This window comes from Phaenicophaeus curvirostris, chromosome 12 (genome assembly GCF_032191515.1).
Source record: "Phaenicophaeus curvirostris isolate KB17595 chromosome 12, BPBGC_Pcur_1.0, whole genome shotgun sequence".
NCBI classification, from domain to species: Eukaryota; Metazoa; Chordata; class Aves; order Cuculiformes; family Cuculidae; genus Phaenicophaeus; species Phaenicophaeus curvirostris.
Window position 1 is genome coordinate 20,251,865 of NC_091403.1, and position 15,054 is coordinate 20,266,918.

Consider the following 15,054-nt stretch of genomic DNA (forward strand, 5'->3'; position numbering starts at 1 on the left):
GATTCAAAAGATCTATGAGATGGAGGCACAACTTGGTGTGAAGTCCCACTGGAGCAATTGTGTGTAGCAATGATGCCAATATAAATTCATTTTTATATGCTAGATGCGTAATGATGATGCAGAAATAAAGGGAAAAATAAAATGGGAACCTGAAAAAGCCTTGATTCTCAGTCATCTCAACTGTCCATTTCAGTAGAGGAGTATGGCCAGGAATATGCCAGTATTGAACGTGTTCTTCTCTAAAACCAGCCTATGAAGCGCTATGGGTTTACAAGCTTTAAAAATAATTATAATTTAAATTAGTTGGCAGAATGGGAGTTTGCACAAGAAGGGCACAGGCAGATGACAGAAAGTAGTGATTAGAGAAAGCTGCCAGATCTTCCCTTTGCAAAACTGTCAGGAAGGAAATTCCTTTCTAGGCTAGCAATAAAGCTTTGACAATCAGGAATAAATGCTGCCTGGAGTTGTTTTGGACAGAGGGCAATTTTCATTATTTGTCATGGTCTCTCCTCCATTTCCCAGCTGAAGATGTTTTCTCTGTTGCAGGCATCACTCAATAAGCTCATGGAGACCCTTGGCCAAGCAGAGCCTTATTTTGTCAAATGCATTCGATCCAATGCAGAAAAGGTAAATCCTATCTCGTGAAAGCTGTGCTGCTAAAAATCATCTTGGGAATTTTTATGAGAGGGTTAAAAAGAAAATGAAGTCCCAAATTGAATTCAATTTAGAAGATATCTGTGTATGAGCAATGGGACGCATGGGTGTTACCATGTGGGTGTTGCTCTTGATGAACTATGTAGGCTTTTCTTGTAATTGTTGAAGCAGGTATATATAAAATACTTAAAAACCCGAATTTGACTCTGTTGAAGCTCCTGCCACCTGTAGTAGAGATTTACAGACCCATGAGTACACTTGTGCTGTTACTGAGCCCTAAAGCTTCTTAAAAACAAAGTTTCTATAGGTAAAAGCAGATATTTTTAGAATAAGCCACATTATTCCAGGTGACTCAGTGATGTACTGTATTTCTTAAATTTGTCTTTGAGCATTGATTTATCTCATGGGCTGAGAACCCTCAGTTTAAAATAAAGGTTACAGTAGTGATGTTTTCTTGTGGAATAATCCTTTTGAGTTTTATCCAGATGTTTAAAGATTAAGCTTTAGGTCTAGGAGGTTATTTATTTCCTCACAGTCTTGCCCTATAGCTATGCCCTTGGCAGCGGTCTTATTCAGCCTGGGAGCTCCAAAACCCCATCTTTATAGCTTTATGTATCTAGTTAGGTGTTTGGAAGTCTCCATCTGATGGCTTCTTGTAAGCAAACAAGATTCACCCCCAGTGAGATTAGTGAAGGTTCCTGGGGACCCACGTTCTCTCTCTCCCCTAACATCATTGCCAATGTGCACGTCATGTAGATGTGCTACATCTGCTGAATCAGTTTACCCATCCGTGTGCTTAAAAGCTTCAGTTAAAGGAAATATTTTCTTATTATTGGCCTGTGTTTCCCTTTCCAGCTGCCCTTGCGGTTCAACGACAGCCTGGTGCTCAGGCAGCTGCGGTACACGGGCATGCTGGAGACCGTTCGCATTCGCCAGTCGGGATACAGCTGTAAATACTCTTTCCAGGTTGGGGAAAATGTTTTCAGCCTTTTGGCATCTTTAGCCTCATTAACATAGTTGTCTGCATGTTGCTAGCTTGGTTTTGTAATGTGGTGATGAATTCAGAGCTCGTGTGAGGCAGTGGAAGCAATGGGCTGATGGCTGATATGGAGCAGTCCTCTGTTGCACTGGTGATTTCTAACAAGCTGATGTAGACCTAGGCGAAGGCTACGAGCCCTTCTGCAGATGATGTCGTAGGTTTTGAACCAAAGCTGCATTCTTTTTGTAACGTGGACTTCCTTTTGGCAAAAAACGGAATCCAGCTTGCATGCGTGTTTTGAGTTCACCTGGGAATGGCATTTGCCCCATCTCATATCGGTGCTGGCTGTGTCCTAGTGGGAGGGTGATCAGCGTCCTCTAAACTGCTCAGGAGTTATCCAGCTTTTCCTGTTTTCTTCTTTTCTGTGTTTTTGCCAGATTTTGTGCACATGTCAGTCCTTTCATGTTTTGTCGGTGCGGATTTGTTTCCTCCTGGCAGCTGCTTTGGGCCAGATGATGTGTCCTGTGTGGCAGCTGTTCAGAGAAGGAAAATGGCTCCATTTTTTCTTGCTGAGAGCATGGATCTCTCCTCCTGCACCTCCTCCGCTCTTTGAATCCTCACAGCAGTAGTTGGTGCAGCATCTCTCAGGGATGCTTTGCAGATGCTGGTAACTCCCTTCCGCAGTGAGCCTTGCTGAGGATTTGGAGCATTTCTGGCTTGAGATGACCCCTTGGGTTCTGCAGAAACTCTCCTCCCACGCTGGAAGATGTTTGAATGTTGCTGGGTCCTTGCTTTGATGTGTTTCCCATCAAACCACAGATGGTGGAGGAAACTTCATGTTCCCCAGTCTGTAAAATGCTCTCTGTCCTTCTGCTCACTTGATAGATCCTGTTTTATGTGGTCAGTGGAGCAAATCTGTTATTTAATGGAAGAAAGAGACGCAGCAGGAGCCACCTAACCAAATCTTTGTCCTTTTTTTTCCTTCTCAGGATTTTATCAACCATTTCCATGTCCTTCTGCCACAAGGAATCAGCCCGTCTAAGCACAATATCCATGAATTCTTCAGGAAAATAAAACTTGATCCAGAGAATTATCAAGTTGGAAGAACTATGGTAAATGTTTATCCTCGGCTCAGACTTACATTCAAGATTCAGTTATAAAATTTGCCTGGATTTCTGTAATGATAAATTAACATGCTGTATATATACAGTTTATAAATAATGAAATTATTTTTCTTCTGTTTGCCAAAAGCCAATGGCTTAAATGAAGCTTTGAATATTGTTAATGAAAAATAGTAGGGAATATTGGGGTTTTGTATTAAACCGTGTCACTAGTCTGGCTGTAGCCAGGCAACCATCAAAAAAACTATATCTGTGTGTAGACATAGCTTGATATGATGGCTAATGTTTTGCCTCCCCTGAAGGGAAAGCAGAGGCTCTGCAATTCAGAGCTTGGACGGTCGTAGACTGTAGATGAAACTGCAGAAACCGGTTAGAAGTGACTTAGCTAAAACCAGTAGCAGAACTTTCTCCTGGGCATCCCAGTTACAGAAACCAGCAGCATTAAATGATTCGTGGTGGTGGGAGCTTTCCATGCTAGTGTTTCAGGGTTTTTTTTTTTGGCCAGGTTTTCGTGAAGGAGCGGGAGCGGCAGATTCTGCAGGATCTGCTCCACCAGGAGGTGTTGCGCCGGATCACACTCCTGCAGCGCTGGTTCCGCAGCCTGCTCTGCAGGAGGCAGTTCCTGAGCTTACGGCAAGCTGCTGTGGTCATACAGGTAGGTGATGGTGCCTGATTTCGTTGTGAATTACAATCCGCTAATCCTACAGATACAGCTGTAGGGTAAAAACAGGTATCCTTTCCAGAGAAGCGGCTTACAATCAGAATTTGGCTCCTAGTGCCGTAATAAGTTGGGAATGGGGGAGACAGAGCTGGAATCACAGAATCACACAGAATCACAGAATAACCAGGTTGGAAGAGACCCACCAGATCATCGAGTCCGACCATTCCTATCAAACACTAAACCATGCCCCTTAGCACCTTGTCCACCCGTGCCTTAAACACCTCCAGGGAAGGTGACTCAACCCCCTCCCTGGGCAGCCTCTGCCAGTGCCCAATGACCCTTTCTGTGAAAAATGTTTTTCTAATGTCCAGCCTAAACCTCCCCTGGCGGAGCTCGAGGCCATTCCCTCATGTCCTGTCCCCTGTCACTTGGGAGAAGAGGCCAGCTCCCTCCTCTCCACAACCTCCTTTCAGGTAGTTGTAGAGAGCAAGGAGGTCTCCCCTCAGCCTTCTCTTCTCCAGGCTAAACACCCCCAGCTCTCTCAGCTGTTCCTCATAAGGCCTGTTCTCCAGCCCCTTCACCAGCTTCGTTGCTCTTCTCTGGACTCGCTCCAGAGCCTCAACATCCTTCTTGTGGTGAGGGGCCCAGAACTGAACACAGGATTCGAGGAGCGGTCTCACCAGTGCCGAGTCCAGAGGGAGAAGAACCTCCCTGGACCTGCTGGTCACACCGTTTCTGATCCAAGCCAAGATGCCATTGGCCTTCTTGGCCACCTGGGCCCCTGCTGGCTCATGTTCAGTCGCTGTCAACCAACATGCCCAGGTCCCTCTCCTCCAGGCAGCTTTCTAGACAGACTTCTCCTAGTCTGTAGCTGCACAGGGTTGTTGTGCCCCAAGTGCAGGACCCAGCATTTGGCCTTGTTAAACCTCCTGCCATTGCACTCAGCCCAGTGGTCCAGCCTCTTCAGATCCCTTTGGAGCCTCCCGACCCTCCAGCAGATCGACACTTCCACCCAGCTTAGTGTTGTCCACAAACTTGCTAAGGGAATGGTTTCATGGCGGCAGGTGTTCTCCCATTCCCACGCAACACCCGTTACAAAGAACTGCCTGCTCTGTTTGCAGAGATTTTGGCGGAGTTACCAGAGCCGAAAGCAAGGCGAACCATCCCCGGACCCTCTTGTCCTCAGCAAAGCCGCTGTCATTCTCCAGACGCACTGGCGTGGCTTTGTGGAGAGGCGGAGGTTCCTGCAGATGCAGTTTGCGGCCCATCTCATCCAGAGCTGCTGGCGGGACTATGCCAAGCGGCGGCACGACGCAGCCACTAGCATCCAGGCAGCCTGGCGAGGACACCGTGCAAAGCAGTCGTACGCAGCCAGCAGGAGCAAAGTCATCTGCTTGCAAGCAGCGTGCAGAGGATATTTAGCACGACAAAGGTAACAAACACCATTGGCCTTCATTAAAAAAGAAACCATTTTCTGATGATGCCCGGTGAGGAGTGATGTGATTGACGTGAATTCTGGCACCACCGGGACTGTAGTGACTTGCCGAAGATGCTATGTCTTCATAGGATCTCTGACCCCATCCCAACCTGCCCTGATCCTTCACTTGCCCATGCTTTCTAACAAAGGAGTTTATTTAGCTGCACGTCCTACTCTTAGAATAAGCAGAGTCTATTTTAGGTTTGAGCACGTAGGCAGTAGAGGCCATAAATACTCGTGAGTTGCTTTTTTTTTGTCTTGCCCTTGGCAGCAGTACCAGTTTAAGTAGCCTATTTTTAACTCGGATCGGCTCACCGGTGTGGTTGCTGCAGTCTCGCAAGGATAGGAGATACTGGAGCCAGCTGCTGCAAAGGGGAGAGGCTTTCCAGCCATGCCTTGGCTTGCTGGCTGTGGGGCAGGTCTTGGTTTGCTCTTCAGAGGCACTGCCTGGAATCTGTGGAGCACCTTGATGTAGGGTGGAAGATCTAGGAATTGCAAAGCGCTCTTGATGCAGGGCTGAATTCCCTACTAGCAGTATCAGAGGCAGCCCAGGCAGGATGATGAAGATGGAGAAGCCAAGGGAATGCAATGGGTTAAGCTCTTCTGGCTCTATCAGCTTACAAATGAGCTAAACCAGGGATGGAGACTAGACCCACTACTGTCAGCAGGAGAGCAGCTATCAGGTGCGTTGTGGAAATCCTTGGCTGGGAGAGATGGCATGAGAGGAGAAGAAGATTTAAAACCAAATGTACGCTCACACCATCTTGCACCAGATATGCAAGGAAGGTTGCTTGAGATAGTGATGATGATGAGGATGGTGGTGATGAGCTGCCACCACTGTGGTGCCTTGAAGGGATGTGAGTGGGTCGGGGGATAATATTTACTGTTTCTTCTGCTTACTTGCAGGTTTAGAGCTTTGAAAGAGCAGAGATTAAAAGAAACGCAGCTGGAGAATGGCCTGTCAGTTAAAGAAGAGGATGGACTGGAGTCAAACAATGTTTTGGAAATCAAGGGATCAGACCCGTCTAAGTGGGAAGATGGCTCATTTGTAGAGCGAGTGAGAGCTATAGAGAAACATAAATCACTGATGGACAATAATCAGGTGAATCATGTGGACCCACTGGATACTTCTGCAAATTTATTGTACAAAAAACACGAGAGAGCCAGTAGCCAGAGTGGGATGGACACCGAAGAGGAGGTTGTTGTGAGAGAGAGACCCAAGTCGCTGGAGGATCTCAACCAGAAAAAAGTGGTTCGTGCTAAAAGAGAAAGTCGGAGGATGCGTGAACTGGAACAGGCAAAATTTAGTTTGGAGCTGCTCAAGGTCCGGTCCACTACTGGTGGGCTGTCACCTTCAGAAGAGAGACGGTGGTCCACTGAGCTTGTGTCTGAGGCACTTCATTCCCCTCAGGGAACCCCAGAGAGTGAAAGTTCTCAAGGGAGCTTTGAGATATTAAGCTGTGAAGATATCCCAAGTAATAAACTAGTTTCCTTAGTTTTAGATGAGCAAGATGCACAGTTGCTTTCCAATGACTCTTTGCCTAGCAGCCCCCAGGCTCATCTGCAGAAGTCTTTCTGTGCAGCGGATGTGAACAGCAATTTACCTGGTGTCAGAAGGATGCCTCCAGACTTGGAGCTACCCGATAATCTCACTGTGAAGGAGCGCGTGGTCTGTGAACCCCAGAATGTTATCTACAAGGCTCATCCGAGAGAAACCTTCCTTTCCAGCAATCTACCTACTTTCTACGTCCCACCACAAGACAATGTGAAAGTGAAGCCAATGGAGAATAACTTAAGGAACAAAGCAGTGGAAAGAGAGGAGAGGACAGTTTCGTTCTCTGAGGTCAGGAAGGGCTGTGAGCCAGACCAGGGCAGAGCCTTGGGAGGAGAGGAAGAGAAGTCCTCTGCCAAGAGAGAGGAACATGGGACAGCAACTGTGACACAGACCCATTCTCCAGACTCTGTCATCAAGAGACTGGAAAAGCTCAACGTGGAGAAGGAGGAACGACAAAAGCAACTTCAGCTGCAAAACGAAAGGGAGATGATGGAGCAGATCCGTCAGCAGAAGGAAATTCTGGAGAGACAACGCAAAGCCTTTGAGCAGCAAGGGAGGGTGGAGGCTTTGCAGAGAGCTGAGCAGAGCAGAATGAAGGAGCCCTCCCTCAAACCAACCAAAAAAACAGACTGCCGGCCTCAGTCAGTCCTCATCCTGCACCCCCAGAGCAGAGGGGAGCACGGCCCCACCACAGGTGTGATTCCATCTTCATCAGTGGACATTAAAGGTCTCACCGTTGGGACCAGGGGCAGTTCTCCAGTCCATAGTGCCCCAAAAGACAGACCCATCAGCATGTTCATGGAGCAAAGAGAAGATCAGCTGGGGCCAGTGCTAGAACCACGGTGCCATTCCAGACTGTCTCTGGACCCCAAGGACCTCCCAGGCAGCCACTTCTCAAGAACAGAGCGCCTCCGGCCGCCCCGAGCGCCCAGCCAGGCCACTGAAGAGACGAGGGCAAATGCTATGTTCTTCACACCAAAAGACAATCCTTTCGGCCTCCAGTGAGTAAAAAAGATGATGTCCTATCTCTGTAGGCTTTGTCCATAGGCTTTTTGTTCTGCAAGAGACTATTTTAGACGAACGGTCCAGAACGTTCTTTCTGGAGACTGGACAAAACCCCTGGTGAAACTAAGATGGGTTTCTTGATCTTCTAGCAACAAGTGGGCAGAGATCAGAGGAAAGGGGAGAAAAGCTGGAAATGTGATTTCTCAGTCTTGTGTGTGATGGGCATTATGTAAGCCGGGGAAGATAATCATAGACATTAACAGGTGAAGGAAGTTAATAGAAAGAGGGTCAACACTGTTTTCATTTGCCCTGGATAGGAGTTAATTTGGAGGAGGTGATAGGAGTTAATTTGTCAAGGTAGAACATGACAAAAACATTCTTAGAATTTTTGGATGATCTAAGTAGAAATGAGTAGCTCTGGCAGAAAATTCCAGGATTTTTCTTTTTTTACTGAAGAATTAACACAACTAGCAAAGCCATTCGGACAATGCAGACTGAAAAACAACAGCTGTCCAGAGGGAGTTTGGGATATGAATGCACTTCGGGCAGCATGTTGCTTACATATATAATTACATATAGCATAATGGGCTTAACAATCATTCAGCTCTGTCACATCACCTAAATGATGGGCTGCTCCAGCACAGGGGTTAGAAACCGCAGCAAGATCTTGGGACAACATTTGCTTCCACTCTGTTGCATTGTTTAAGCTGCTGTGCCTGATTTTTGTGAGCCATTTAGCTCAAAAAGGACATAAAACCTCCCTAAATCCTGCTGCACCATTTCCAAGGCAAAAACTACCAGTGTATGTTTGCTGTTGATAGCTCAGGGTACCTCCAAGTGTAGCAGTCTTGTAGCTTATGTGCAGTTATGGCAGGAGGTTCCCCTTTAATTTGTGCAGTTTCTTATAAGTAACTCCAGACACGTGTGATGGGGAAAAGGAACCAGCAATGAAAAAATAGCCCCTTGCCCCTCAATAGACACAGTGGCATCCCTTGCACACGGATATGATGAGAGTTTTGTTCGGAAGTGATGGCAGAAAGAGTGAGCCAAGCAAAAAGCAGTTTTAAATAGGTGTATTTTTTAATGCTACGTTAGGTGCAAAGCGAGAACGTTCTCCATCTGAACCGGTTTGTGTGATAATCTGTATGAAGTCCCAGACAGTTGATTTGGAAGCGTATGCTTGAAAATAATCTTTCCCCCCAAAAATCTTGCCAATTCTTTTCCTGGTTCAGGCACTGAACAAGCAAAAGGAAAAAAAAAATATTAAAAACTCTTGTCTGTCACTTTTTATTCTGCAATGGAACAATCACTTTTGAGACTACAGAAGTGAAAAGATACCATCCATAACCACTATGATGGGTAGAGCTGGCAGGCGGAACTTCACATCTTCTTGTCCTTTGATATTAACTCAAATCCTGAAGAACTCAAAGTGATTCCAAAAGCCCATGGCCTTGAACTTGAAATTTTGGTCTTGATTGCTTGGGCTGTGCACTTTACACTCCTGCAAGATGGGTCAGCGCAGTGGGAAGGCTTTAAGGAGAAGATGAAACATCTCTGTTTCATTGTGTTTCAGCAGCAAAACGAGTCATCAGTGCCTCTCCAAGGGTGAACTAGCTAAGAAGCCCTTTAAGATGCCGGGGTCTGGCAGAGGGGAGGTAAGTTGTAGCTTTCTTATTTTCTCTTTTAATTGAACAGGAGGTGTAAAAAACCACTTATTCTGCCAGTTTTCCCTCAAAAGCTTACGAGATATGAACTCTAGCACAAGGGCTGCTAGACACGGGGAAGGAGGATTCACACCTTCTCTTGAAAAAAGCCCCCAGTAGCATTAATTCATAGCAGCCCTGGATAAAAAGGATCTCACAGTCCTGATGGCAAACACTGTCCAATGAAGTCTTATCTTGGTGTGGTTGAATGTACCTTTGAGTAACATCCACGATTGTCCTTTTTCACCGTGCTGTCTCAGTTTTTGTTACTCCTGGTCTTTTTTTAGCATTACATGTAATATTGTGTCCCCTCCCTGGGGTGCCGCGTTACTGAGAGATGTCTTAAGGCTACACTATGATGCCAAACATCAGTAGAACATCATTTTTATTTTAAAAACCTTTTTGTTTGTTTCTTTTATCATTTGGTCAAGCAGGTTCCCAGACCGACCCATAAAAAGAAAGCCCGCATGGCGCGGACGCGCTCCGATTTCTTGACTAGAGGTACTTTTGCTGATGGGGAGGGGGATACGGAGGAAGATGATTACGATGGCAATTTTGAGTTTCTTCTCTCCTCTGACCAACCTCCTCATCCTGAGGCAGTGCCTGCAGCCCGCCTGGGGCAGGCCTGTTACAGTGACTCCGAAATGGTAAATTTTTCCAACGTGGTGGGGGAAATTTTCAAAAGGGAGCAAGTGGAGCTGCGGGAGCCTTTCTTTGCTAACCTTAGCTGCACTGATCCACCCCTCCACTGCTTCTTTTTCCACTTCCAAGGATGCTGTTCATGGGTAAACTCAGCGAACACAGCAGAAACGGATGTGAAATTGGGAAATCATTTGTATATCTTGGCCATGGGGATGTTTTCTGCCTTGGATTGATATCAGTTATGGTTTCCATAGCTTTTTTTGTAGCATTGCAACTTGTGTTGCACAGCTACCCTTTTTTTCATTCTCAGCAGCAAAGTTCTCCTAGAATCCTTTTGCTCTAAAGATGATCCATAGAGACGATCAAAGCAAATGTTGGCCAAAAAGCAATAGACAACAAAGAAAACAATATAAATCTTACACTTCTTATTACTTCCAATTTTGTATCCATAGCCACAGTCCGTGTATCCTTAGACTGGTGATTATTCATTCCTCTGTTATCAGACTGATGCTGGCAGACAGTGTCTCAGAGAAAGCAAAACCATGTAAATTGGATAATAAAAGTATAGTGAGCGAAATAGTAGATGTTAAAGAAAAAACAGAACCTTAGTGGCTTTCTCAGGCACAGTAACTGGTGTCCCTTGGCAGGTCCATGGGCTGCAGCTTCATGCTACATGACCCTGTGCTGCTGAGTGCTTCCACCTCAGGCTTAATCTCCCGCCTGGATAAGCTTCTTTCTGAAAATCACAAACTGAGAGGTTTCAGGAGTGGAAGAGGCTAACAGCTTCCAACTCACACATATTTTCCTGAGGTGGTTGAGATGTTCCCATAGAAATGTGGATAAACACCTGGAATCGTCTCCTGCCATGAGAGCTCAGGTAGAGCATTGCATAGAGCTGCCTTGCTCCTCTGCTTCAGCTGTGGGGCTGGATGTTGAACTGAGAATAAAAACAAACAAAAGACTGAAAGCCAAAGTCAGTAATTTATTTTGTGCGACAGTATTGCTGTGAGCCCAGCAAATATCTCCCGTAATCCTAAAATCTGCTTTTCCAAGAAAGGCAGATGGCCAAGGAGGGCTTTCCATGACTTTTCTGTTAGCAGCTTTCATTATAAAGGGTAATTTTTTTTCCAGGATAATTTCCTCACGGGAAGGGGTGGAAATTTACAAATTCCATGAATCGTTAAAACTGCTTTAGATAAATTTCCAGAGGGTTTGAGCCAGAAATACTTGAAACTTGGTTGAACTGAGCTTGCTTGGCTTGCATCTTCGCCTATCTCCCTGCCTGTAGATCAGGAAAGGGAGAATTTTATATAGTAAAATGTTGTATTGTACATAGCCTGGTGAAAGCCCTGGATGAGGGGCTGCATCATGCCTGGAGTGCCATGCTGTGTTCCTGGAGGATACCCTCTTACAGAGCATTAGGGTTTTTTTAGCTGTAGAAGTCTTTCCTGCTGGGATGTGAAAAGAACTTGGTGAGCTCCGTCCTTGGGAGAGACCTGGCTCATCTCTCTTTTTAGAAATGCTCCTTGGGACTCTCATCACCTGGTTTAACAGCTCTCGCTGCATGCAAGTAGTAGTAGATGCCAACTGTTTCTCCTCTGTCCTGTATCCCTCTTCTCCATCACTAGTCCTAACTGGTGGTCACCCCTTTCAGCCCTCCTGTGGTTGAGTTGTGCTTTCTAGCAAACGCTACCTCAGCCGTACCCTGCATCTGTATGTCCTGACAACGTATACGGTGTTTCCATCTGTATATTCTGTATTGCAGGTTTGGAACCAGTTTTTTGGCTTGTGTCTTCTCTGGGTCAGGATTGCCACAAGCAGCAAAATCTAGAGTCTGCTTATTCATATTTCTTAGCAGAGCCTGGTTGGATGTTTCAAATTAAGCAGCCTGTGATAGAGCAATACCAGTGTGTGTTAGTTTGAGTACAAGCTCTAGGGGGTGGATGCCTATGTAGGCATATTTGTTATATCTTGTGATGTTCACATGAAGACAAGCTAGGCAGCCGCCACGTGCAGGCTGGTTTCCGTGCTAGTGAATAGCTTATTCATGCGGCTTCAGCCCCCAGCTACGACTTTCCAAAAAAACCTCTTGTAATGTGCTGCTCAGTAGCCAAGGGCTGCTAGAGAGACAAAAGAGAGATTGCACATGGCCTTGTGAAGCTGAGCATGTGATGGGTCACCAGCTGCACTGGTGTGAACCTGCCCGTTACGCTTATTGGTTTCTTGACCGTCATGTTAACGATTGTGTATCACCAGCTGGTAAGTAGGGTTTTATGAGAAACTCATGCTCCTGGCCTAAGTCTGGTGTGTCCTAGAGCAGCAAAGACCAAGAGAATCTTCAGCCAGAGCTGAAACCCAAGGCGCAATAGTATATAAGGTGGCTGCTGAAGGTACAGTTGACTCTAAAGAGCCTTTAGGAGTAAAGGACTTACTGACAAGGCTGTGCTTGAGATTTTTGGCTAGTGATTAACCGAGGCTTAACCTGCCTTGCAATGGGACAGGTACAAGCGGGAGGAATAGCTCCTGGCTGTGGTCAACACATATGAATATCACTTACGTGTTGCACCTAAGCCTGGAGACCTTTCGTGCAGCAGATACATACAAAGCCTCGGTTAGAGAAACCACACCAGAGTTATCTTCAGAGTACATTCTGCTTTGGCAGAGGCTCTTAGAGGGAAAGGGTCTTGGATAAAGAAGCAGCAGTTTACCTCCAACCTCTGTACTAAAGCCACAAATTGACAAACACCTGTCCAAATATCTGTCACCAGCTGATCCCAAGCATGTCTGAAGAGCCAGCAATAAAAGAGGGAGCACTGCACTTCAGGAAGCTCTTCAGTGCAGCATAGAATCATAGAATCACCAGGTTGGAAGAGACCCACCGGATCATCGAGTCCGTCCATTCATATCAAACACTAAACCATGTCCCTCAGCGCCTCGTCCACCTGGGCCTTAAACCCCTCCAGGGGAGGTGACTCAACCACCTCCCTGGGCAGCACTGTTGCCTGCTGCAAGAAGTCGTCTCACTTGGCCACAGTAATGATCTCTTCCTAATGCTGGAGTCAACATACAGGTTGCTCTCTCAGAGGAAAAATGTTTGCCCCCCTCTTTATTCAGGGCACAACTCCAGATCCACTGGGTGGTGTTCATCTGTGTGGTGCTTTGTGGCGTTCCACGGTCAGGGGTTTGCTGGCACAAAGGGTTGTCTTGGCATCTGAGAAGGTTTCCCATCCAGACAAGGACCTTGCCCATTGCAGTTTCTTGGAGGAGTCCCTCAAACAGAAAGATCTCATGCCAAAAAAGCCTTTTTGTCCTTACTTTCAAAAGCCTGAGAGGTCACTGTGATAGCAGCAGATGTTTTTGACTCGGTCTTCTCCACGAGCCAGGGGTTTCGCTTGCTTTGCTGAACTGTGAAGCCTGTACGCCAGGTCTGCTTGTGGAGTAGGTCTGATATATTTTGAAAAGAAAGTGTCTGTGGTGTCCTACAGAGCAACCTCTGCATTTTCCCAGTGATCCCCTCAGCCTGCCTGCCACAGTCAGCACGTACCAGGGTGCTTTCAGTGACTTGGAAATAGAAAATAAGGGAGTAAATGTCCCACAAAACCAAAGCACTGTAAGTGATCAAAAGGTTGAAAGGACTCGAGCAATACTGTATCATGGAGAGGAATGTATTTCATTAGGTCATTTTTAAAAGCAAGTACTAAGTTTTGGCTGGATGGAAGTCACTTTTATGGTGTTAGTTTTCTTTTTTTTTTACCCAGTATCCATCGCCTAAATGTAAGCATGACAGGAGCAAGAAATCCTTTGGTGCTTTAGGCAGTTTCTTTCTTTCCCAGTGATAATTTTGGCTTGTTTGCTGCCATCTCCTGGCTGCCAGAGCGATAGTCCAGGGCTGAAAAGTAAACAGTGAAGAACAACATATACAGTAAAGGCGAGTCCCCTGCAGCCTGTATTTTCTATAATTTTATTTTAAATAATTTTAATAGAAGAAAAAGAAATTATTAAAAACACAATTCATTCAGCCGAGTCATTTAGGTGATGGGAAAGCTACAGAAGATATTTGACTGTTATCTCCCAAATCCTTTTGTACAACTTGATTTCTTGCTTTTCTTGTGTTGAGATTCTCTCTTCCCAGAGTCCAACTCTGAAATCACTGCTGCAGTTGGAAAAAAAGGACAAAAATTGCTGTTTTTTTTTTAAATACAGTAAGACTATTTCTGGGCTATTTCTCGGAGTTTCATTAGGCTGAACTATTGCAAATTTATTTCACCCTTAAAAATGATTGCAGGGTGTTTTAAATGGTGGTGAAAGCAGAGTTCCTTTGTATTAATGCTGCAAAATCTCTTATTTCTAAAGGGTTCATTTTGATGTGTCCTTGGCACAAATACTTAGTCTTTTCTGTAAAGTCCTCAACCAGAGTTTGAGGAGAAATTTCTGCTGGTACAGATACATGTGGCTGAAGGTTCCTTTGGTGCCAGGAACACCCCAAATCACTTCATCGTTGCTAATGATCGTAGCTACTGTGGCTTTTCTTGGATGAAGAGCTGGGCTGCCCAGACCAAGGTGGTGGATTAGTTGTGCAGGCTGAGTGATGAGGACCTGTGGCTTGGTGCGCACTGATCTTCATCATTGCTTCCTCAAGGAGAGAGAAGGTTGGACCTCAGTGCAGAGCTGGAGCAAGGGAAATCCCTTTGTTTTTTAGAAGTTGTTAGAATATTTATGTAGTTGTAGCTGTCTTGACAAGACTGTAATTTTTCACCTGTAGACACTTAGAAATAAAGGGATAACAGATTAAATATCTAATTTTTGCTAGGGAAAAAAAATCAGCTGGCATCCCAAGAGCTGTTTCTTTTTTAAACTCTTCATACTTGGAATTTTTACAGACGGTGCAGCGATTTGCCTCTGGGGAAAGCCAAATGAAACTGCACAAAACCATGTCCCATGGGGAGATTGGGAAGCTGGCAACCACACAGAAGAGCCTGGCACCTGATGGGAGGTAGGAAACACTGCTGGAGATCAGAGATAAGTCCCTCTGATGTCCTTCTTGTTTCCCTCACCTTGCTGACCCACGCTGTGGCTCCTTTGGAGCTCCACCAGCCAGAGGCAGCACACCACTTACTTGTCTCACCTTTTCTACTTGACCATGGACATGTCCAATTAGAAGGGGCATCCTTCTCATATTGCAGTAAAGTTTTGACAACGTAGGCGAGATGCCTTGTCCCAAACCACCCAATTGCATGTGTGAAATTTTAGGGTTTTG

At 45.7% G+C, this 15,054-nt stretch overlaps 1 protein-coding gene across 10 annotated transcripts in view; it reads left to right on the forward strand.

The window, feature by feature from the left end:
- Positions 1–15,054, forward strand: part of MYO9A (myosin IXA) — a 167,259-nt gene that overhangs the window by 136,489 nt on the left and 15,716 nt on the right. For 4 of the 10 annotated variants that reach the window (XM_069866564.1, XM_069866570.1, XM_069866573.1 and 1 more), the window contains 9 exons: positions 547–627; positions 1,510–1,620; positions 2,623–2,745; positions 3,260–3,409; positions 4,537–4,847; positions 5,799–7,448; positions 9,026–9,107; positions 9,587–9,802; positions 14,678–14,790. In XM_069866564.1, the coding sequence (XP_069722665.1) occupies positions 547–627; positions 1,510–1,620; positions 2,623–2,745; positions 3,260–3,409; positions 4,537–4,847; positions 5,799–7,448; positions 9,026–9,107; positions 9,587–9,802; positions 14,678–14,790 (2,837 nt within the window). The remainder of the gene's footprint in view (positions 1–546; positions 628–1,509; positions 1,621–2,622; positions 2,746–3,259; positions 3,410–4,536; positions 4,848–5,798; positions 7,449–9,025; positions 9,108–9,586; positions 9,803–14,677; positions 14,791–15,054) is intronic. The other 6 variants (XM_069866565.1, XM_069866566.1, XM_069866569.1 and 3 more) reach the window with 6 other exon arrangements.